At 39.5% G+C, this 23719-nt stretch overlaps 1 protein-coding gene across 1 annotated transcript in view; it reads left to right on the forward strand.

Annotated features, from left to right (window-relative positions):
• Positions 1-23719, forward strand: part of nfatc1 (nuclear factor of activated T cells 1) — a 286505-nt gene that overhangs the window by 164565 nt on the left and 98221 nt on the right. Inside the window, exon 9 of the mRNA XM_073050704.1 lies at positions 14159-14848. Coding sequence (XP_072906805.1) covers positions 14159-14848 — 690 coding nt within the window. The remainder of the gene's footprint in view (positions 1-14158; positions 14849-23719) is intronic.

Here is a 23719-nt window from a genome sequence, read left to right on the forward strand (position 1 = left end):
GAGGAGGAGATGTTACCACCAATCCACATAGATGGTGGTCTTCCAGTTAGGAAGTCGAGGATCCAATTGTGAGGGAAGTACAGAGGCCCAGGTTCTGTAGCTTCTTAATCAGGATTGTGGGAATAATGGTGTTAAATGCTGAGCTATAGTCAATGAATAACATCCTGATGTGGGTGTTTGTATTGAAGTGATCTAAAGCCATGTGAAGAGCCATTGAGATTACATCTGCTATCGACCTACTGTGGCGATAGGCAAATTGCTCTGGGTCCAGGTCCTTGCTGAGGCAGGAGTTCAGTCTAGCCATGACTAACCTCTCAAAGCATTTCATTATCGTAGATGTGAGTGCTACTGGGAAATAGTCATTAAGGCAGCTCACACGACTCCTCTTAGGCACTGGTATAATTGTTGCCTTTTTGAAGCAAGTGGGAAATTCTGACTGTAACAATAAGAGGTTGAAAATGTCCTTGAATACTTGGCACAAGTTTTCAGAGCTTTACCAGTTACTCCATCGGGGCCTGCCACCTTATGGGGGTTCACCCTTCTTAAAGTCAGCCTGACACTGGCCTTGGAGACAGAGTTCCCAGGGTCACCAGGTGCTGCAGAGATCTTCACAGCTGTAGTTATATCCTCCCTTTTGAAGTGGCCATAGAAGGTGTTGAGCTCATCTGGCAATGAAGCATTGCTGCAATTCATGCCGTTGGGTTTCGCTTTGTAGGAAGTAATGTCTTGCAAAACCTGCAATTGGAAACCAATACCACTCTTCGTTCCAATATGGAGCAGTGGCGTTAGAAATTAGTCCACGTCACTTCCCTGAGCAAATTCCAGGCAGAAAATAATCTGTGAACACCAGGTAACTGATCTTTTCCTCTGTTTCATGCCTTGAAGCAAGTAGAGTGTACGTTTATTTTAACTATCACCAAAATAAGCGACAATGAGGCCAATTGCCAATGAGGCCAATTGTTTTGAAAATCCAATCATTTCTCCTTCAAAAAATAAAATAAAGGTATTCAGGAAAGGCACTGCCTGAGCATAATTCCCTTCAAGAGTTTAGTTTAAATTTTCTTTAGGGCTCTTGCCTTCTTTATCTAACTGTCCTGCAATTAGTGGGAGTTAGGTTTGGCAATGGATCAGTAGCTATTATCTCAAGGTAATTTATATCATCTGTTATTCCCAGAATAATGTTCAGATATTAAGGAGGAAGCTGAAGAGTACTTCACTTGGAGTACTGGCATGTTATTGGTCAATAAGTGAAAGGCATATTTTAAAACAATTATAGAAAGATTAGAGCAGATATTTTCCATCCTTTGATTGATGGGAATTTGGTTCTCAGCATCTGAAATTCTTGTGGTGGTGGAAATCCTAAGCACAATTAAAGTGTGGGCAGGTGATGAGTCATAACCTACAAAACTCCGGGCTGAGGACAGGGGAATTGGGTTAGTCTAATTAAATTTATTCTTTGGCTAGAGTGAATGAAATGGGCCTAGTGTCTCCTTTAAGTGTTATGTGTTTCTGTGGTTCTGTGAACCTACACTAGAAGGCTGTGGACCTAAAGTAAGGACACAAACTATGGCCCAACCCCGTACAATCTTCACAGTGGCTCCATTGAGCTCCAGTGTCCCTCAACATAAGGCCCAAGACCTGAGAAGGTGCATCATTCAGCCATGAACAGCTTCTTGTTCTGGATCAGAGTCTAGTCTGATAGGCAGTGCTCATTTTGTTCTTGTTAAAACACAGCCTAAGTTTCCAACAGAGAATCGTTAAGATCATTTTACAGACTGAAGGTTGACAGCAATATCTTGGAGAGCTCCTAAACAGGAAGCCTTGTGGTATTTTGCCTAGTCAGCAGTGGAGTAGAAAATTTATTGCACAGCACAACATTAATACATCCTCTTTGTACCTTGTTGAAAACTGGTTGCTTAATGTACAGTGAATATCATTCCTGCAACATTCTAGTTTTAATACACCCTTAAGAGAACGTTTGAACCAACACAGGGGTGTTTTCCATATTTTATGGCAAATCCACCGTTGATCATCGTTTTTTTGTAACAAGTATCCAGAAATGCCTATTCCCACAGAATAAAACATTATAATAAAAAAAGCTGTTTTGAATACTGAGTTGCATTGGAACAAACAGGCCTTTGTAATTGATTCCAAATTTTAAAAATAGTAAATTAACAGCATGAATCACAGGAAGCCAGGGTTTCCTCATGATTGCAAAGAATTTGTAGCTTATGGTGGACAGTGTTGAAAATTCAAATTCCTAAAATATTTAGATTTGAAATGAGGATTGTGGTAATGCTGAGGACACTCTGATTTGTGAAGGTCCTCTGAATAGTTTTCGCTTTCTGGGAGATAGATTGCCCGAGTTATATAGATGCTTGCAATAGTTGTGCTAAGAGGAAATCAAAACTTAATGACTTTAACAACAGTTTGTGATTATAGTGGGTGGAGATGAAAAAAAGCATGTTTATGCAAAGACTTCTCTGAAGTTCTGAAGCTTTTGGTCAACCACTGCTAGGTTTAGTCTCAGACCATTGCAGTATGGATTTCAGACAGACTCTGCCCTGTTTACAAACATTGACATGAATGGTCAGGGGAATTCTGTGCATGTACATTGCTGTACGTGTGCACAAAACACCTCTCTCACTCGTGAAAACTTAACCACTTCAGAACCACAGATCAGAATTGCCAGTTTTATTTAAATACAAAATTAAGTGGCTATATTTAAAAGTATCTGAGAAGTTCAAGGGGCTTCAAAGGACTACGGTTATGAGAGGTAGATGGTCAAAACCTCCTTCCCATGTGACTTTCTCATGTTTCTCAGAAACAAGAGGACATAGGTTTTATGTAGAATAAATTTTAAAGGTTTCTTTTTACACAGAGAGCGGTTGATCTCTGGAACATGTTACCAGAGGAAGGTGATGGAATCAGATACAATTACTATTTTTGAAAGATGTTTGGGCAGACACTTAATTCGGCAAGGCTTGGAAGAATACTGTTTCAATGTTGGAAAATGGAATGAGTATCATTGAGCAAAAAGATTGGCATGGACTTGATAGGTCAAGGTCATGAATCTATGACATGAATTACAGGAAGCCAGGGTTTCCTCATGATGTTGAGGTACTTTTAATCCTTGGGCTAGATTTGAAGTCACCCACACACAGCTTATATCCAGTGGTAGTTCTGGGTCATCAGAGCCTTCCATGAATGCCCTGTCACACCTCTGGGATAGGGACTGGCATTAATTTCACATTTTAACCGTAATATATATTGCATATTTTAGAGCACATACCAATTTCAGCATCTGTTCATTGCAGCGTTTGAAGTGAGATTAGTTCCCAAAATATCATTTCATGAATGTTTGAGCCATCAGTCACATTAGTGGCAGCTGGAAAAAGTTAAACATCTGCTGGAATAATGAGCCAGATCTCCATGGACCCAGCCTGTTGCCTGGATTCCCTCCTGCTGAAGACTGCACTTTTTCCAGATGTGGAGGGATGAACGAGCTGATCTGCAAAGCTCCGCCCCCTCCCCACCCTCTCCTGCACCCATTCTCTCACCATCCATGAGGCTTCCTGCAGCGTGGTGGTGAACAGGCCTCAGAAAATATATCAGAGCTTTTGCCCCAGTGGACGTAGACATCCTGCCAGCTGTCAAAGTCATTTAAATATTTAAATTGTCTCTTATGAAATATAATTAGTTAAAATATTCTATTGTTTTAATTAAAACTTTTGAAGTTAAAAATAACTATTCAAATAGATTAAAAGTATTAAAATATAAAATAATTAAAATGCATTTGATACTTTAACATTTTAAAAGACGATTAGAAATAAAGTTACTCAAATAGATCTAAATAATTGAAAAAACATACTGCTAAAATTTTAAAAATGTAATTAAAAGGACTAAATAAAGTAAAACCTTTAAATACTGTAATGCTAAAAACTAAACATTGTAAATTAGAATATTCAAGGATAAATCAAAAATGATTTGGAGGTTATCTGTGTTTTCTGGTTTGAATGCTTATTCTTACAGCTTTACAGCATGAATAGAAGTTAATTTTATTATTCAGAATCAGGTTTATAATCACCAGCATGTGCCGTGAAATTTGTTAACGTAGCAGCAGCAGTTCAATGCAATACCTGATATAGAAGAAAAAAACAAAATAAAATAATAAAAATAAATAAATAAGTAAATCAATTACAATGTACATATATTGAATAGATTAAAAATCGTGCAAAAAAACAGAAATAATGTATATTAAAAGAGTGAGTTAGTGTTCACGAGTTTAATGTCCATTTGGGAATTGGATGGCAGAGGGGAAGAGGTTGTTCCTGAATCGCCAAGTGTGTGCCTTCAGGCTTCTGTACCTCCAACGTGATGGTAACAGTGAGAAAAGGGCATACCTGGGTGCTGGAGATCCTTAATAATGGATGCTGCTTTTCTATTGACATAAAATTTATGAAATACAAAAATTAAATAATTTTATGATCTTAATGTAAGGCACTGAGAGCTGTTGATACATTCCATTCCATATACAGTGCCTATAAAAAGAATTCATGCCACCCCCCCCAGAAGTTTTCATGTTTTATTATTTTAAAACAGTAAATCACAATGGATTACATTGGGCTTTTTCAACACTGACGAACAGAAAAAGCCTCTGTTGTGTCAGAGTGAAAAACAATCTCTACAAAGTGATCTAAATTAATTACAAATATAAATTGTAAAATAATCGATCGCATAAGTATTCACCCCCTTCTAGTCAATATTTGGTAGAAGCTCCTTTGGCAGCAATTACAGCCTGAGTCCGGCAAAGATATATGTGGGTGCATGGTGATTGAAGATATTCCTACTGAAAGAGCTAAAAAGTACTTTCCATATTACTGGTGGCTGGGATTAATCAATTTGTTATGATAATTTTAAGTTAATGTCTTCTCTATGTACTCTCATATTTCTCATTCTGTCCAACATGACTAATTATTGAGTATTAGATGTAGAGTGGAAGAGTCAAGAAGTCATGAGCAGTTGTATAAAACTTCGGTTAGGCCATCCTTGGATTGTTGCATGCAGTTCACATCACCCCATAACAGAAAGGATGTCAAGGCTTTGGAAAGGGTTCAGAGGAGTTCTATCATACTGTTGCCTTGATTATAAGGTGTTAGCTATTAGGAGAGACTGGATAAACTTCGATTATTTTTCTCCAGAGTGTTGGAGGCTGAGGTAAGGCCTAATAGGAGTATATAATGATATGAGAGGCATCATTCATGTTGATATCTAGAATCATTTTCTTAGGGTATAAAAGTCAAATATAAGTGGGCATAGCTTTGAAGAGAGAATCATAGAAATCTACAGCACATCACATACAGGCCCTTTAGCCCACAATGATGTGCTGAGCATGTAACCTACTTTAGACACTGCCTAGAAGGGGAAGATTTAAAGGGGACATGCGGAGTAAGTTTTTTTTATAGAAAAGAGTGATATGTGCCTGGAACATACTGCCAGGTGTGCTAGTGGAAACAGATATGAAAATGGTGTTCAAGAGGCTTTTAAGTAAGCATATAAATCTGTAGTGAATGGAAGCACATGGATGCAGGCAAAAGGAGGCAGTTTAATTTGGCATTGTGTTCAACACAAACTCTGTGGGCCAAAGTGCCTGTTCCTGTGCTGTACTATTCAATTTCTGTGTGGGGAAGTAAATTTCCTCCTGACGTAATCAGGTACTAAACGTAAGGGAACTTAAATTAAATAAATAAAAGCAAAGAACGTGGAAGAAAATAAACAGATGTTGTGGTACACTTGCCAAGATCTATAAGAGGGTACAAAGAGCCTAGCGCTTAGCAAAAATACGTTGTGCAAAATCATATGTTGAGTATCTGTCTCCTCAGGGTCAACAGGACAAGTAACAGAACTCCTGTGGAGAATATGAAACCAACAAGAATTGGTATTGTGAAGGGAATGCGTGCGTGATCTGGCTGCTGGCAAAATAAGTGTGAGCAATCTTTAGTACACTGGAATGGGCCATTGTGAGAGATTTTTCAATATAAATCTGGGCTTATAATGAAAGATAAGTCTACAAGCCTACAGTAAAACAGAAAATGCTAGAAGTTCTCAGCAGATCAGCCAGTTGTATATTAATTCTGATGAAAGGTCATCAACCTGAAGCGTGTATCCTGATTTCAGTTTTCATGGGTTCTGTTGGATATGCTGGATACTTCCAAATTTTCCATTTTATTTTCTGAAGTAAGGTATGCATTTATACACACATGAGCACGGGACAGTGCAAATTATTTCTTTTTATCATTGCAGCCATCCTGGCAGACAATGTGCACACATTAAATTCCGCACTCAGCAATGTAATTATGATGCATGTCCTGCTTCACTGAGGAATTTTTGGTAGATACCAGAGGATAATATCTTAGCTCTGACTTGGTTTCATACCACAAGATCTTTTACTTCCACCTGAGAAGGGGCATTAGTTTAACCTCTCATCTGAAAGCCAATGCTGCCCTTCCATACTCCAACGGAGTATGCTAGGGATTTTGTACTCACACATCTGAAAGTGAGTGCTCTACCCCTCAAGCTGAAGAGACAAGAGTGCTACCCACTATACAGCCATGGTCTCCCTCAGCATTACCAGGTTGCTTGCATTGCCCATTCTAGTGTCATGGCGGTATGTTGTCTATCACCCCACCCATCCCTGGAATTGGTTTTCAGTGACTAGTATTATGGCAATACAAGGAGGCTTTGACACCAGAGGGAGCCTTTGATCCTGCTTGGGTAGATGGAAGCAGTACAAACTAGGATAATATTATTATACACAATAAAATAGTTGATCCCAATGTTACTGACGGGCATTTAAGCAGGTCTTCAAATATTAACAAGATACAAGTCACTAAACTGATGACAAAAGTGACAGCAAGTTTCCTTCAATGACATGGTTACTTTATGGGTATATTATGAGGTAAAGCTGCTTTAAAATAATCAGCAGTGACTGAGGCTGAAATTCGTGGTGTCAGAATCTATTTAACGGCTCATAAATTGTCTGTACACTTGAAAACCTGATCTGTCTCAGCTGCAGACTGAAGAGAGGCAGTAGTGAGATTAATAACAATCAGGGCTGATGGCATTTTAATGTACTTCTGGATTGCATTAAGAAATATATGACTTGCATTACTCAAAAAATATGTTGAGACTTGATAATTCACTCCCAGTCTCTCTACAGTTTCTGACCGTTCAGTAGTGAGGATAAATGATTAGTGCATATTATTACAGACATCAGATTTAGGCAACTGCCTCTTCACAAACAAAATTAATTGTGCTTATTATCACGTGTCACTTCCTAGGTAGCAGTTCAATAAATAAAAAGCAGATTTAAAATTAAAGTGTGCCAAAATGAAGTAACATTACTGAATTCTGACAAGCAAATTGCTAAGAAGGTCTTCTATGGTATTTTAACAAGGAGCACCATGCCTTCTGCATCTTGAGTCCTATCTGCAGCTGATGAAAAGCATTTTTAAGGCCCCATATTCTGAGAAAGATAATGTGTGTCTTTTTAATGTAAAGTATTTGATGTATAATGACAGAATTTGACACTGGAACGTGTGTGTGTGTGTGTGTGTGTGTGTGTGTGTGTGTGTGTGTGTGTGTGTGTGTGTGTGTGTGTGTGTGTGTGTGTGTGTGTGTGTGTGTGTGTGTGTGTGTGTGTGTGTGTGTGTGTGTGTGTGTGTGTGTGTGTGTGTGTGTGAGAGAGAGAGAGAGAGAGACTGACTGACGCACTCACTCACTCACTCACTCTCTGGATTTCCAGCATCTGCAGAATCTCTGTGTCTCTAGAGACAGAGAGCGAGCGCCTGCTGGAAGGAAGGCCTCACATCAAGTGTCTTCATGACACAGTCTACAAGGGTTCCCGGTAACAACTTGCTGTCAATGCCACCAAGGTAATAGAGGATGGTAAATAAATTCTGGCCCAGCTAGTGACAGCCACCTCCTATAAATGATTTAAACAAAGAAAGACATCCATTTATTTTTGGGACCTTTTGATCCACAGATGATATTTACAGTCATCTTCTTTCTGACTGATGCCAGATGATAGATGTAGACTGAAGAATGGAAGCAAGCCCTTCAGCCTATCATCCATCTATCCATTTGCCACAATTCTACACCAGCCACAATACCATCAACTCCCCCTTAAATCTAACACTCACTTGTACAGTCCGGAGAGGGGCATTTCACAATGGTCAATTAACCCACTGACCTGCATGTTTTTGTGAAGTGGGAGAGCCTCCTGAGGAAACTGGGAGAACATGCAAACTCCACATAGAAGACACTAGAGATCAGGGTTGAACCTGGGTCATTGGAGCTGAGAAGCAGCAGTTCTACCAGCTTTGCTACTGTGATACCAAAACTTGCTTGTGTGAGTTGCATTGCCTCATAGAATACAGCAATGGACCAGGTCAGATTAAGCATCATTTTGTGCCAAAGATTTACCTGGAAAAGAACTAGAAATGATAATTTAGGACACCTAGTTGGATGCCATTGTTGACATAGTACAGCACAGATTTAACTTCTATCTGGTGATCTCAGAATTAGAATTAGAATCAGGTTTAATATCAGCGGCATATGTTGTGAACTTTTGTTAACTTTGTGGCAGCAATGCATTATATGCATAATAATAAAAGATGTGAATCATAGTAAGTATATATATTAAATAGTTAAATAAATAGTGCAAAAATAAAAATAAAGAAGTAGTGAGGTAGTGTTCATGGGTTCAATGTCCATTCAGAAATCAGATGGCAGAGGGGAAGAAGCTTCTGGCTTCTGTACCTCCTTTCTGATGGTAGCAATGAGAACAAGGCGTGACCTAGGTGATGGGAGTCCTTAATGATGGATGCTGCCTTTTTGAGGCATTGCTTCTTAAAGATGTCCTGGATACTGTGGAGGCTAGTGCCCATGATGGAGCTGACTAAGTTTACAACTCTCTGCAGCTTACTTCAGTCCTGTGCAGTAGCCCCCTCCCCCGTACCAGACGGTGAGGCAGCCAGTTAGAATGCTCTCCATGGTACATCTGTAGAAATTCACTGAAGAAAAAAAATGCCTCTTCATTGTGTTTTTTTCTTCAAAAGCTTTGTTTTCTGTAATCAATGCATAGAAAGGTGCACTCTTGCCACTGAGCCAGAAGGCTATGTCCTACTTTAGAGATGTAAGTGCTTTGTCAATGTTTGACACCTCAGTGAAGTTCCGAAGGCCTGTAGCAGTGTCAGAGGTACCAATATTCAGATAAAATGTGCTCTCAGGTTGATGTTAAAAAAAAGCCCTATGCCAAAGAGAAGTTGGTGACCTCTGCTCTCCATCCCAGAATTTGCCTCTCCAGCAAAACTTAAAATGGACGATCTGGTCATGTATTTCATTATTGTTTCTCATGCTCTGCTGTGCACACTTCAGCTGCTGGGCTTCGTACAATACCACAGAGGTAACATTTCCATGCGTGCCATTGACTGGAAGGCTCCCTGGGAAATCCTGAGGTTGAGAAAGGTTGCAAGTCAATGCAAGATTTCCTCTGTGATGCATAGTGAGGAGTATCAAGAAATAATACTGTATAGTTTTGACCTTCCGAAAGCTTTCTCTGGTCCAGATGTTACGACTGGCTGCTAGGCATTTCATCTATGGCAAAGATAAACAGCTTGAGCAGCGTCATATTTCTAAGCACACAGTAAAGTTTGATCTCTATTTAGACTCTGTCACTGTAACTAAACTGGAAGATTTGAAAGTAATTTTGCTCGTAATTACGTGAAGTTATAGTGTTGCTCCTAGACCACCAGTGTTTATTTTGTCTGATGCATAGTTCTGTTTAACTATCAATGCCTGTCTTGTTAACGTCAGTGAACATTTTAAACTAATTGGTATGAAGCCAAGTTATATTTCATACTATATAATTCCACTTACACAGACTATTAAGATACTGTGAAAAAATTCAAATCAAGCATATAAGCCATCTAAGAGACAGAAGGGTTAAACAAATTGTCACAATGTACAAAACCATCGATTCTATATAGTACCAAGTTTTCCATTCTTTGAAGTATCTTTGGATATTTTTTATATTCGTCCCGTTTTTGGAAATGCATCAGATCTGTCAACAATGAATGTACCAAATTACCAACACATCTCTCTTGATATTTTTAGCAGACATATGAATGTACAGCAGAATATAAGTGTTGTGTTAAACCACAAAAAACGTGCATTAATGTAAAATACACAGTTTTCTCCACTGATAAGATAGTGGAACATATTAGCTTTCTCTTGTCATCTGTTTCCCTATACCAGTCTCTTCACTGTCAATTTCCTTTTCTGTCCAGCTGTAGCCCTAATTCTTTGTCTCAATGTGCATCTGCTTCAGCCTTTGAATGCATTACGTGTCATTTATATCCTAATAATAGCCCCCAGTAGAGTATGATGGGGGTGTATTGGTTAAAACACCAGACTAGTAATCTAGAGGGTTGGAATAACAATCCAGTAACTGGACTAACAATCCATTTCAAATCTTGCCTTGTGTAGTTATGAGATTATAAGAAATAAGCCATGGATAGTTGTAATTGAAGATATCAGTTCATAAGGAAGGACCAACCTGGTGCCTTTCAGGAAAAGAAAACTTGCCATTCTTACCTGCTTGAGCTGGCATGTCACTCCAGATCCAGTACTGAATTGACCCTTGAATGGCCAAGTAAACAGTTCAGTTCAAGAACAATTAGGATGGGCAGTAAACGCAGGCCTTGATAGGACAGCGTTTACCCTAGCATAAGGGTGCAATAACAAACTAGGTTCTGCTGTAGATACTGACAACCATGATTCAATTGCAGCACTCTTGCCTCTCCTTTGGAAGACTTTAGGTTCACATTCCACTCCAGAGACCCACACACACTGAGCTGGCGGACTCTCTCCAGTGTAGTACAAGGGAGTGCTACCTTGATTTTTTATTATCTTTTGGATGACACTCCAAGCCGAGACCCAGCTGCTTGCTCTCTCAAATGCAAGTTGGTCTTTCTTCATTATGATTCATTGTTTTATTTTGATTTGTCTGGTACCTTGTACATTTCTCCTGCTTTTCATCTCTCCCTCCTTTACTCTTACCCTCCTCTCTCACAGTCTGCTTTCCCTGTCTCTTCCTCCTCTCCCATACAAGCTCACTAATTCCCCCCTCTTTCCCTAACTCTCACTAACTCTTTCTCACTACTCTCTATATTTTTCACTGCAACTCTCTCTCATTCCTTCCTCGCACACTTTCTATTAGCCCTTTACTCTTCTCTCCATTCTGACGCTATCTCTTTATTTCTCCCCGTTCCATTTCTCTCTCTCTCTCTCTCTGTCTCATACACACACTCTTTCTCTCCATTTTCTCTCTTCCCCCCCACTTTCTCTCTCTCTCTCTCTCACACACACACTCACTTTTTCTCCCCTTTCTCTCCCTCCCTCTCTCTTTCTTTTCCACTCCCTGTTATTTGCTTCAGTTAAGACTGCCTACCTCTAACTGCTGTAGAAATTATCCAGGTTATTGTGGGGAAATGAGCATCTTGTGTGGAGATGCTGGGAGACAACTTGGGTTGGTTGGGATGGCTGAGAATGTAAGATCCTGCAGATGGACAAGGCAGGAACTAAGAAAATAGTTACAGCTGAGTCATTAATCAGTATCGTTGCTATTGTTCCTGGATGTTAGTTGCATTTATTGGTATAATTACTAGGCTCTACTAGGTTCTATTTTTAACAATATTTATTGTGTTGTAGTAATTTCTTGCCATTAAGCACACAGGAGTATAATAATACCTTTATTCTGTGCAATGTAATACATGGCAGCATAGTGGCTGGCACAATGCTCTACAGTACAAACAACCCAGGTCCTTTTCCTGTTGATGCCTATAAGGAGTTTGTATGTTCTCCCCGCAACTGTGTTGCATTCCTCCAGGTATTCCAGTTTCCTTCTTCGGTCCAAAGATATACAAATTGATAGGTTATTTGGTCGCTGTAAATTGTCCCATAATTAGGCTAGGATTAAACTGCTGGGCAGCATGGCTTGAAGGGCCAAAAGTGCCTTTTCTGCACAGTATCTCAATAAGTAAATAAACATTGCAATATATTTATATAATTGATGTTTCTCACTAGAAGAATTAACTCTAGGTTACTTGAAGTTGTAGCAAAGAGAGCAGTAAAAGTCATAGGATTTTGTATTGATTGGTCTGGGAACACCACTACCACCATCTCCATAGTGTTGTGAAAGGGATGTGTGGTAAACTCAGGCCAGTGATGGCTGGGCACTCAGCCTTTGCTTCAAGAAGAAAGGATTTTAGCCTTTTCACTATAGGAGTAGATTATTCAAGGACAATTTTATTGTCACATGTGCCAGCAATAAAAAAAACTTATTTGCAGCAGTATCACAGGCACAGAGCATCATGTAGGCAGTATTCACATGGAAAAAGTTCAAAGTAAATTTACTATCAAAGTACATATATGTCACCATGTACAGCCCTGAGATCCGTTTTCTTGTGGGCACACTGTGTCTGCTCACAAGAATGCATAAATATAAATAAAACAAATTTTAGGAGAAAGAGCGAAGTTAGAATGATGAAACACAAAGTCCGTAAGAGTGTAATTATCACAGTGCTGCTGAGTCTGGTGATTAGGGTTGTTCTGGTTGTTTCAAGAATTAGATGGCTGAAGGGAAGCCGTTGTTTTTGAACCTAGTGGTGTAGGACTTCAAACTTCTGTACCTCTTGCCCGATGGTACGGTAGCTGTGAGAAGATTGCATATCCCATATGGAGAGATCTTTGCTGATTGATTTTGCCTTCACGAGGCAACACCTCCTGTATATACTACCAATGGCAGAGAGGGATGTTCCCATAATATATGGGGGAGATAAAATTAAACAGAATGTGAAGGAAGCTTTCTTGTTAACTCAAGCTTAAATGATGTCCAAATTCGGTTTCAAATTAGAAGCTGATGAATATGTCAGTCAGAACAGGGAGAAAGGTTTTTTAAATTATTTAAATGATAATATGAAAACAATATATTTTCCAATATAAGGGAAAACTCATTAATAAGTGCATGGCATTGTTTAATAAGTTCTGGAAATTCAGACAGGAAGCAGTAAGAAGGTGAGGTCACAATTTATTAGTTTATTTTCACTATGAAATTCAGGAAGGCTTAGAGATATCTAAATATTCTGAGAGCTTCTAATACATCCGGGTTACCCTCAGGAATAAACAAGATTGAGAAGCAAAGTAGGCTCGTATAAACTAAAAATTAAAATTCCACACACCTTTTCAAGTTTATTGCTACCATTGAGATGTTTGTGTAAGTAATGTTTACAATGCTTATTTACATTCCTTCAGTGTCTGCACTCCTCCTGATCTCATAGCTGATGAGATGGAGCCAAAATTAGTTTATAAAACCAAGCTCAAGCAACCTGTAGCCATTCTCTGTTGTGCTTGATCAGTGAAACCAGCTGATGTCTAACTATAATAGAACAGAACGGACTGTGAAGTGTCAAAAAAGGAAAATAAACATGGACAATTACAGACAAAAATTAAAATGGAATGATTAGATTCTGGATTTTGTTTTCAATTAATTGGTCTTTTCAAAAATATCAAATGTACGCTATGATGTACTAATCCTCCTAATAGACAGTTTCATTAACTTAAGTGAATTCCTGTTCCTTTGTGTCGTCTCAATCATTTCCACTGCCTTGACAGCAATAATAGAGATATTGTAATAATTTCAGATGAATGAATAACATTGACCAATTGTCTTCAATTGATTTTTTTTCACATTTCTCTTTTACCAAGAATACATATTTTAAAATACTCAGTCTGAATAATGTAAGTGATTTGGTGGAGGCTTTGGACATCAGGCCTCTGTTACAATGTACGCCTGTAAAAATGTGTTTATACACTATGCTATGTGGTATGGATGATTCCAAAGGAAATAGTGCTTTCAATATGAAAAACAGCTGTGACTTTCTTGTGCTCGTGACTCATCCAATTTCTACTGAGTGAGAGACTCAGGTCATTGACTCAGAATCATGTTTATTTTTCAAAGTACCTTAGTTGCAGACCCACACACGAATATCTCTCACCTTGTTTTTTTTTTTCTCTCTCTCTCTCTCTCTTTCCTCAGTTCCCGTTATAAAAACAGAACCTGCCGATGACTATGAACCACCCTTAATCTATGGATCACTCAATCAAGGGATGAGTCCCTTGTCCCAGCCCTACTACCCTCAACCAGTCATGGCTCCCGAGATAACACAGGATCCCAGTTCCTGCCTTGTAAATAGTTTCTCCTCTTGTCAACAGAGAAACGCTGGGTTGTCATCCTCCCCTACATCAGTTCATAAACAGCATGACATTACATCTGCCCCCTATGCAAAATGCACCAGCAGTACAGCCAGTACCCAGCTTGGTCACCAGCAATCTCGAACAGTGCCCGCTCTTCCAGAAATGCACAGGTCGGTTGTTGTCCATCCAACTTCACCCACTCACTCTGCACACGTCCTGATGCAGCCCCCGATGAGTCAGCACCTCAACAGCAGCTGTTCCCATGGCTTCCAGCATGCCCTGTATCCCAACAATCTTTCTCCTCAAGGCCCTTCTGCTTCACCAGAGGTGACTTACGTGCAGCCCTTCAGTCCAACTAATTCTGCAGCAAGAGGACAACAACAGCAAGCTCAAAAGTCTCCAAGGAATGGAGCTCAATCTAGTCCATCAATGATGCCACCAGTCCCAGGGGAGAACAGCCAGGAGTTGACTCCTTTGCAAGTTACAGTGAAGCAAGAGCCTCAAGAACTGGACCAGTTGTACCTGGATGATGGTAGGTGAATCATTATCGCAACTGATTTTTCCAAAAAAATTGTTCTTAAAATACAGTGGATTCTAGTTAATTGGGACACATCATATACACCAGTGTATTTTGGCTCAGTTAGGCAGCTGCCCCAGTTAGCTGAAGTCTTTCAGAAATAATAAGAGAAAAAATGCTAAACTAGCATTTAACTGAGTAACAGATTACACATTTAAAATGAAATAGAGAACAAATTAGAACACTATCAATACTACAGTGTGATAAAACTCTGCATTAGTTCCAATTAGTTATGGATGGAGGAATTCATCCAGTGTGTATTGCTGTGTATGCTGCCAACTGACTGTAAATAAACAAAAGCAACACAGACCCCTAGTGCAGATAATGGACCGCCTTCAAAATAAAAAACAAAATTATCAAAAATCTTTGCTTTTTGAATTGCGTCCTCAGTCGAAATGGGTAACATGACATCAGCACACACAACTGACACTATTTTAAAACCCTAAGCATGGTGTAGTACCTTATGGCCACACAAATAGCCAGCTGTTTCTGGCATCTCCAAGCCTAAATGCTTGAAATCACAGTGAGTGAAACAGTTCTGAGTGATCTTACTGCTTATTTCTCAAGAACCATCAGTAATGAAAATCACTGCTTTTTGAGCACAAACACACACAACTGATGCTATCTACAAACTCTTCGCTCTAAGCATGGTGTAGTGTTTAATGGCCACATAAGTGCACACAACTGACTCCAGTTAGAAACTGTATGGCAACAGCCTCCTGAACCAATTAAGCAGCATATTTGTCCCAAATAAATGCTGGGAATCCCAGCAATTTTCTCAGTTCGTTTTTGTTTTTAAGAGTTGTCCCAAATAAGCTGCTACCCCCGATTAACCAATGGCCCAATTAACAGGAATCCACAATATTTGGGAATTTCCTTAAACTGTTTGCATTTATTAAAGGAGTAAATGAATCTCCTTAGAGTGACTGTCGCTTGCTTTCAAATCAATGAGTTATTTTGTCATAATCTTTTATTTTTGTAGAACAAGCCTTTAAGGTTGACGTTGTGCATAACATCGGCAGTATTGATAATACATGAGGTTGCAGTAGTGTCGATGGTTTAAATATGATCCATTTAAATGCCTGAGTAACTGTTTCTTGAAACCATTTGATTTCATCTTTCTTTGCAACATTCCCAGATTAGTGTTGAACTTTAAATCATACAGAGTGTTATACTGTGTTAACTTCAATAGGGATCTAAAAAAATGGATGGGAGGCATCCTGGGCATATCAGATCCAAAAAGCTTGCTAGCCTGGGACAAAGCACCTAGTCACATCTCCCATGGGTGTTGATTGATTTTTGGGATGATAGGATAGTGAGTCTGGGTACTTGCCTCACTTTTGAGGCTAGATTAGCACACATTCCATCCCAGAGGTGCCAGTGTCTCCTCAGTTTCCAGAGGTGTGACTGAGGTCTTATGAAGCTTGTGGGAACCTTAGGGATAGAAAATTTTTATGGAGCTGTAACAAAATTGTTGAAGTTTTTAAGGCTCTGTTTTTCTTACAGTCTTAGTTTCTCTGTTTTGGTTGATGATCCTGGGGCAACCTAGTATAGGTTCATTGCCGGTTACTAAAGTGTTAGTTATTGATCTTTGGAAGCAACAGCCTTTCAACTTGACAGGAAAGTACATGGAGTTTAAATTTATATTTGATATGTAAGCAACACCATTTTCGTAAGATCCTTTGTATGATACTCCCATCTATTCGACTCAAAGGGGAGGGTTTTTTAGTTGTTTCATAGGATAGAGTACAAATTGTAATTAATGGAGAAAGTACAAAGGACAAAGTAAATATATTACCAAAGTACAAAGACCTCAAAGTCCCTGAGATTCATTTTCTTGTGGGCATACACAATAAGTTGAAAAATTTAGGGGGCGGTGTCTCAGAAAGGCAGCGTCCATTATTAAGGACCTCCAGCACACAAGGCATGTCCTTTTCTCACTGTTACAATCAGGTAGGAGGTACAGAAGCCTGAAGGCACACACTCAGCGATTCAGGAACAGATTCTTCCCTTCTGCCATCTGATTCCTAAATGGACATTGAACCCTTGGACACTACCTCACTTTTTTTTTAATATACAATATTTCTAGTTTTGCACATTTTAAAAAAACTATTCAATATATGTAATTGATTTACTTGTTTATTTATTATTATGTTTTATTTTATTTATTTTCTTTTCTCTCTGCTAGATTATGTACTGCATTGAACTGCTGTTGCTAAGTAAACAAATTTCATGTCACATGCTGGTGATAATAAAACTGATTCTGAAATAATAGAATCAATGAAAGATTTCCCAACAGGGTGGACAAACAACCAATGTGCAAAAGACAACAAACACTGCAAGTACAAAAGGTTTTAAAAAAGTCATAAATATCGAGAACATGAGATGAAGAGCCCTTGAAAGTGAGTCCATAGGTTGTGGAAACAGTTCAATGATGGGACAAGTAAATTTGAGTGAAGTTATCCCCACTGATTCGAGGGCCTTATGGTTAAGGGTTAATAATTGTTCTTGAACTCGGCGGTGTGAGTGCTGAGGTTTCTGTACCTTCTTCCTGATGTCAGCAGTGAGAAGAGAGCATGGTGTGCTGGGGAGGTCCTTGATGATGGATGCTGACGTGCTCAGTGGTGGGAAGGGCTTTATCCATGATGAACTAAGCCGTATCTGCTACTTTTTGAAGGATTTTCCTTTCAAGGACTTCAGTGTTTCCATACCAGACCATGATGCAATTAGTCAATATACTCTCCACCACACATATATAGAAGTTTGTCAAAGTTTTAGAGGTCATGTTGAATCTTTGCAATCTTCTAAGGAAGTAGAGGTGCTGCCATGCTTCCTTTGTCATGGCATGTGTCGGCTGGGCCCAGGGCAAATCCTCTGAAATGACAACACTGAGAAATTTAAATTTTCTGACCCTCTCCATGTCTGATCATCCAATGAGAACTGGCTCAAGGACCTCCAGTTTCCTTCTCCTGATGTCAATTGTAAGCTCCTTGATCTTGCCGGCATTGAGTGAGATGTAGTTGCTGTGGCACCACTCAGCCAGATTTTCAATCTCCCTCCTATCTGCTGATTCATCACCACTTTTGATTCGGCCAATGACAATGGTGTTGTCAGCAAACTTAAATACGGCATTGGAGCTGTGTTTGGCCTCACGGTGGTAAGTGTAGAGCAGGGGGTTAAATGCATAGCCCTGTGGTACATCCGTGCTGATGGAGATTGTGGAGGAGGTGTTTTTGCCAATGAAAGCTGACCCAGGTCTGCAGGTGAGGAAATCCAGGATCCAGTTGCACAAGGAGGCTCTGAGGTCAGGGTCTTGAAGCTTACTGATTAGTGTTGAGGGGATAATGGTATTGAATGCCAAGCTGTAATTGATCAGAAGCATCCTGATAAATGCATCTTTGCTGTCCAGATGTTTCAGGGGTGAGTGAAATGCCACAGCATCTGCTGTGGACCTTTTGTGGTGCTAGGCAAATAGGAGTGGATTCAAGTTGCTTTTCAGGCAGAAGCTGATGTTTTATCACCAACCTCTCAAAGCATTTCATTACAATGGATGTAAATGATACTGGATGATAATCATTGAGTAAGGTTTCCATGTTCTTCTTAAGCACCGGTATAATTGATACTGGCTTGAAGCAGGTGGGTGCCTTGGACTGCCAAAGGGAGAGTTTAAAGACATCAGTGAACACTCCAGCCAGGTGATTAGCACAGGCCTTTAGTACTCAGCCGGGAACCCCATCTGGACTGGATACTTTCCATGGGTTCACTCTCCAGGGCTAACTTTGGGCTGTTTATGTAAGGCAGCTTTGCCCCTTGAACTATCTCTCTACTGCTCTTTCACATCTGACTTGCCCACCATGAAAGAAAATTAAAATGTTTTGCCATTTAAAGTCATTGTGTAAACACAACTTCTGACAGAGGGGTTTCCTGTTGACCTCGAGGATTTTTTTTCAACTTCTTTCTTTGTTAGCTGCTGTTATTTACTCATGCCTGTTTAATCTGAGATTACATATTCAATCCATTCACTCCTAAACTTGAAGAAAACCTATTTTTGATGTAGTGTAAGATATGACCTTTGACTTTCCCTCAAGAGAAATGTTCTTCCCTTGGTTATTTGATTTTCTGGACATCCCTGCATGTTTGCTCTTCATTTCACACAGATGAAACAGCATTGCTCCTGAACATCTTTCGACTTAGTATATTGCACTCAATTCTCACAATATAGTCTCCTGTTAAACAGAGAAAACAAATGCAAAAAGGGTGACCAATTCTCAGAACACCTGTACAAAGGGCAGCGATGAGCTTCCAGTTGTCTGTCACATTAATTTTCTACCCAACAATCACTTTAGCATCTATGTCTTTGGCCTTCTGACATTGCTCCAACAATGCACAAGGTAAGGTCAAGGAGCTACATCTCAGCTTCTTTTAGGTATGTTGCAGCTCATGAAGCTTAGTACTGAATTTAACACTACAGGTATCCAGTCTGTTATATCCTCTGTCTACACAGGTGTGGCTGTACCTCTCTATTTCAATTAGTTTCATTTCTTTTCTCTGTCTCCAGCTGACTGGTTCTAACGTATTTGTTATTTTGACAACTATGATCAGCACGTATCAAAGACATTACCTCTATTCTCTCTGTTGCTGACTCCACTCTGCAATCTTTTGCCTGGTTCTAGTGAAGCGTTGCAAATTCCAACTCTCTGTTTCTTTCTCCAGTGATGCTGTTTAATCTGATGAGAATTTTCAGCATTCTCAGTTTTTTTTTCCACATTTTTTTCTGCTTTCAGCCAAACAGGTTTATTTTGTCTTCCTTTGCACTTTCTCTGACTTCATTTTTTTTCTGTAATTTATGTTATTTCCATTCTTCTACTGGAATCTGGCATCTTCCCCTATGGATTTTGGCAGGTTCACTTTCATCCACCAGTGTCAAAGTGATCCTTTTTTCTCATGGCTCTGTTTTATAAGCAGTGATTCCCTCTGGAGTCTTATTTGCCTCTATGATGTTTGCCCAAGCACCTTGTTGCTGAGTTCAACCAGAACTTGAAGGGCAAGTATTTCCATAGCAAAACTGCTGCTCAGTCTAGGGTGACAAGCCAATTTTCAATTGTCAATTTTCCCATTCTTTCCATGTGCATACAGCAAGTCTTACTTCAAGTTTGCAGATTACAGTCCATGCCTATTAGTTCAGAGACTCCTCCCTGAGGAGAAGTAGGAAAATATCTTCTGGAAAAATATAATTTTATTTTATTCCTTAATAAACTTAAATCGAAAAATCATGCAGAACTTGTTTTGCCTCTTGCTCGTACAGGTTTTATATTAATGGCTCATTGAAACCAACAGTGCCAGGTAATGGATTCCATTTCTACCTGTAGCTCTAATGCTATCTCACCCTATTAATCAGCACTGCCAATAGGGGACATGTGGAATTAACATGTAGAACACAGGTCCAAATTCTCTGGAACTGCCCTACAACCATTCCTGTATATTGGTCTTTGTGATGCTTTGCTGTCAGTCATCTGTGGACCATATGACATCATACACTGGAATATTATTTATTGAGCCTCAATTTCTAGTAAATTGTTTAATATGAAAAATATTTTTACTGCCTTCTATATGTAGGCACATAAAATTGTACCTTGGCATGGTGAATTTCTAATCACGGTGAGGAATCTGACTCTGAATGGTGTACATGCTGTCACTTATTTCTGCACCAAAGCTGTGCCATGTCTATGAATAGTTCTACTATTGCAATACCACTGAAGCTTCAATTTTATATGTCTCTGCTAGTTCTACCTTTTGAAATGTTCACTCACTGATCTGCACAGTGTGCAAACTCATAAAGACCATACATGTTCCATGTGTGATTCTAAAGCCTTACTTTGCTGAGATAAGTCTCCTCAGATGATGATTTCTGAAAGGTTTTCATTACCAGATGCTGGACTGTGCGCTAAAAGAATCAGTCTTACCACTGTCCGTGCAAGGCTGGTAATCGGTTCAGACCATGATAAGAGCTCAGCAAGTCACTGCCTAGTCTGCTAATGCATGCTCCAAGAGTTAGGATGGGAAGAGGTGCCTCTGAGCCTGTCAGCTGGGAACAGGGGCTTGGAGTGCAAGCAGGTAATTGGCATTCAATGCTGGGAATTGGGCTGATGGTGACGGACACACTGGCAAAGCTTTGGGGGCTTGAGGGTACAGGTGTAAAGAATTGAATAGATTGATGCTGATTGGAGAAGAATTGTAGAGTTGACTAAAGAGGTTAAGGACAATTCAGAGATTAGGTGGTGAGTTATTGACAGGGAATTGCTTGGAATGCTGTCATAGACCAGAAGTGTAGGGCCCAAAGTCTATACAATAACCTTCCTGCTGAGGTGTGAAGATCATGTTGTCCTAGGACTGCCAATATGGTCTGAATTTTTCCACAATGCTCCAAAACAAACATTACTTGGACAATGAAGTTGAGCTATGGACCCTTGACACATACACTGCATCGAGACTCACAAGTGTAGCTCATGACACTGGAACTGGCACAAAACATTCTGGAAATAGCTACCATCAAGTTTTGCTCCAGAAATAAGCCACACAATGCTGAAAATAAAGCACTATTGTGCATTAAATTTCTAGCTGTACATGCTTATATCTTTTCCAGGAATGAGTTCTGAGTGTAGTTTAATTCTTGTAACCTTACCAGCCTTTTGAACTGATTGGGAAGACTTCTTGGCATGCCTGACCCTGCTAGAGGAATGCAACAAGCTTATGTGCAATGGTGAGATCATAGTTCAGTAGTTTGGCACAGTCTTCTTAAACTTAATCAAGTATATCAATAAACAGGTTAACTTTAAACCTCCCCAAACTTCCCAAAATAGCCTCCTCTTCTGGCCCAAAAGAAGTCCTAGTTTAGGTGTCCATTCTAATAGGAAGCAGTCCTCTCTGCCATTTTATCTTTCCCCTGTCTGGAACAAGCTCCTAGGTCATCCCCTAATTACGATACCTAATTTCCCATTTCCATTTCCCTCCTCCAGTAGGGGAGGAAGAGAGGAATGGTAAGGGTCCCACAGGGGCAATTCCGAAATTCCTTCTGAAATAACATTCAGTTTCTAAAATTTATTTGAAGTGCCTTTCTTCCAACAAAAGGTTGCATTTATCAAACCCTTAAAATAGCAGACTTTGGTGACCTGCTATGTTGAAGCATAAACAAATTAAATGGGATGCCTGGACATAAAAGGATGCATTTTAAGTGGTTTTGGTCAGAGTGGTTTTGAGGAAGGTCTGTAAGGAGAAGGAAGTTCGGGGGGCGGTGGGATTCCATCAGTCGAGGCTCAGTATTCCATTAATTCAAGGCAGTATTAATTCCATCTGCATCTTCCTAACTGGAATTCCACCAACATGAAACATTATAATTATGATAATATCAGTGCAAAATGCATTTACAGTCATATATTCCCATCATTATTATTTCATTTAAATACATCTGCCTAAATACTTTATTTGGATGAAAGATTACCATAGTGATAGCAGACATTGTTTCTGATTTCCTCCAACACCTGGCAAGCACCTCAGAGCAGGTGTAAAAGCACTGGCAAATCTGGACCGCTACATCTCCAAAGCAATTCATTCATGGCTGCTGCTGACAAGGACAGTGTTTATTAATTATTCCTTATTGCGCTTGAGAAGATTGCACTGGTGAACTCTTCCCACGGTGCTCTTAAGTACACAGTTTCAGGGTTTACAGCCTACAACAATGAGGTTCAGGTGATATATTTTCAAGTCAGGGTTGTGTGGGATTTGGGCAGAAGCTTTAGGTCTTCCCACTTGCCTGCAGGTTGGTAAATACCATCAGATGAGTCTGGTCTATAGAAACATTTGCAGAAGTCAGCACTGCAGGTTCTAAGGCTTCTCTCTTTTGACAACTTTCATTTGGTGCTGCAGTAGAGAAATCAGACATCTGCCTCCCACAGATTCTTCAATCGGACCTTTTCTTCAAGTGTCAAATTATATTTTGGCAGGATTATTTATCTCTACCTTTTCTTTCACCATAATGTACTTCCTGTCTTGATTTTACCCCCTCAAAGCTGCTTCAGAAATGTTATCTTGATCCTTTCCTATCTCTCTTCCCACCAGCTCCTGTAGTTTCCTGAGCAAAATATTATTCCCAATTGATTTCTTATAAATAATTTCTATTGCCATACTGCCTACTCAGACTTTCTTCAATCTCTCTGATTGCTGCAGGCATATCAGTTCACTTTTGGTAATTTAAGCTATTTATTCAGGTGCACGGTCCTTTGGCACACACTGCGATTTATGCGCTGCCGATTTATGCAGAGCCTTACTGCCTTACCCTGGTTCACAATATGTTTTTACTTGTGTAGTGCATAATGACATCCAATAACCTGATGCACGTTATATGTGAAGAATTGATTTTACTTGCCATCGTGGATGGTTATTGATTTGGTGAGCAACTGAAATTCGCTGGGTTTAAAAAAAAGTTAACTTTAAAATGTATGTAGATACATCAAGAACTAATTTTACATTAAATTATTTCTGGAATCACTGTAGGCCAAGCTATATTTAATGCATAATAGTATGAAATCAACACTGTCAAATCAATTCTCTTTGAGCATCCAATGTTTTTCCAAATGGCTTATCAGTCTCTGGGATGTTTAATAGCATAGATGTGGAGAAGATGCATCCAACTGTTAGAAGAGACTAAAACCAAAGATCATAAATGTAAGACTCTCAGGAATAAATCCAATAGGAAACTCAGGAGAAGTGTCCTTGCCCAGAGAACAGTAAGAACGTAGGACTCATTATGAAAAGACCATAAGACATATC

The sequence above is a fragment of the Hemitrygon akajei genome, chromosome 1, assembly GCF_048418815.1.
Source record: "Hemitrygon akajei chromosome 1, sHemAka1.3, whole genome shotgun sequence".
Classification (NCBI taxonomy): domain Eukaryota; kingdom Metazoa; phylum Chordata; class Chondrichthyes; order Myliobatiformes; family Dasyatidae; genus Hemitrygon; species Hemitrygon akajei.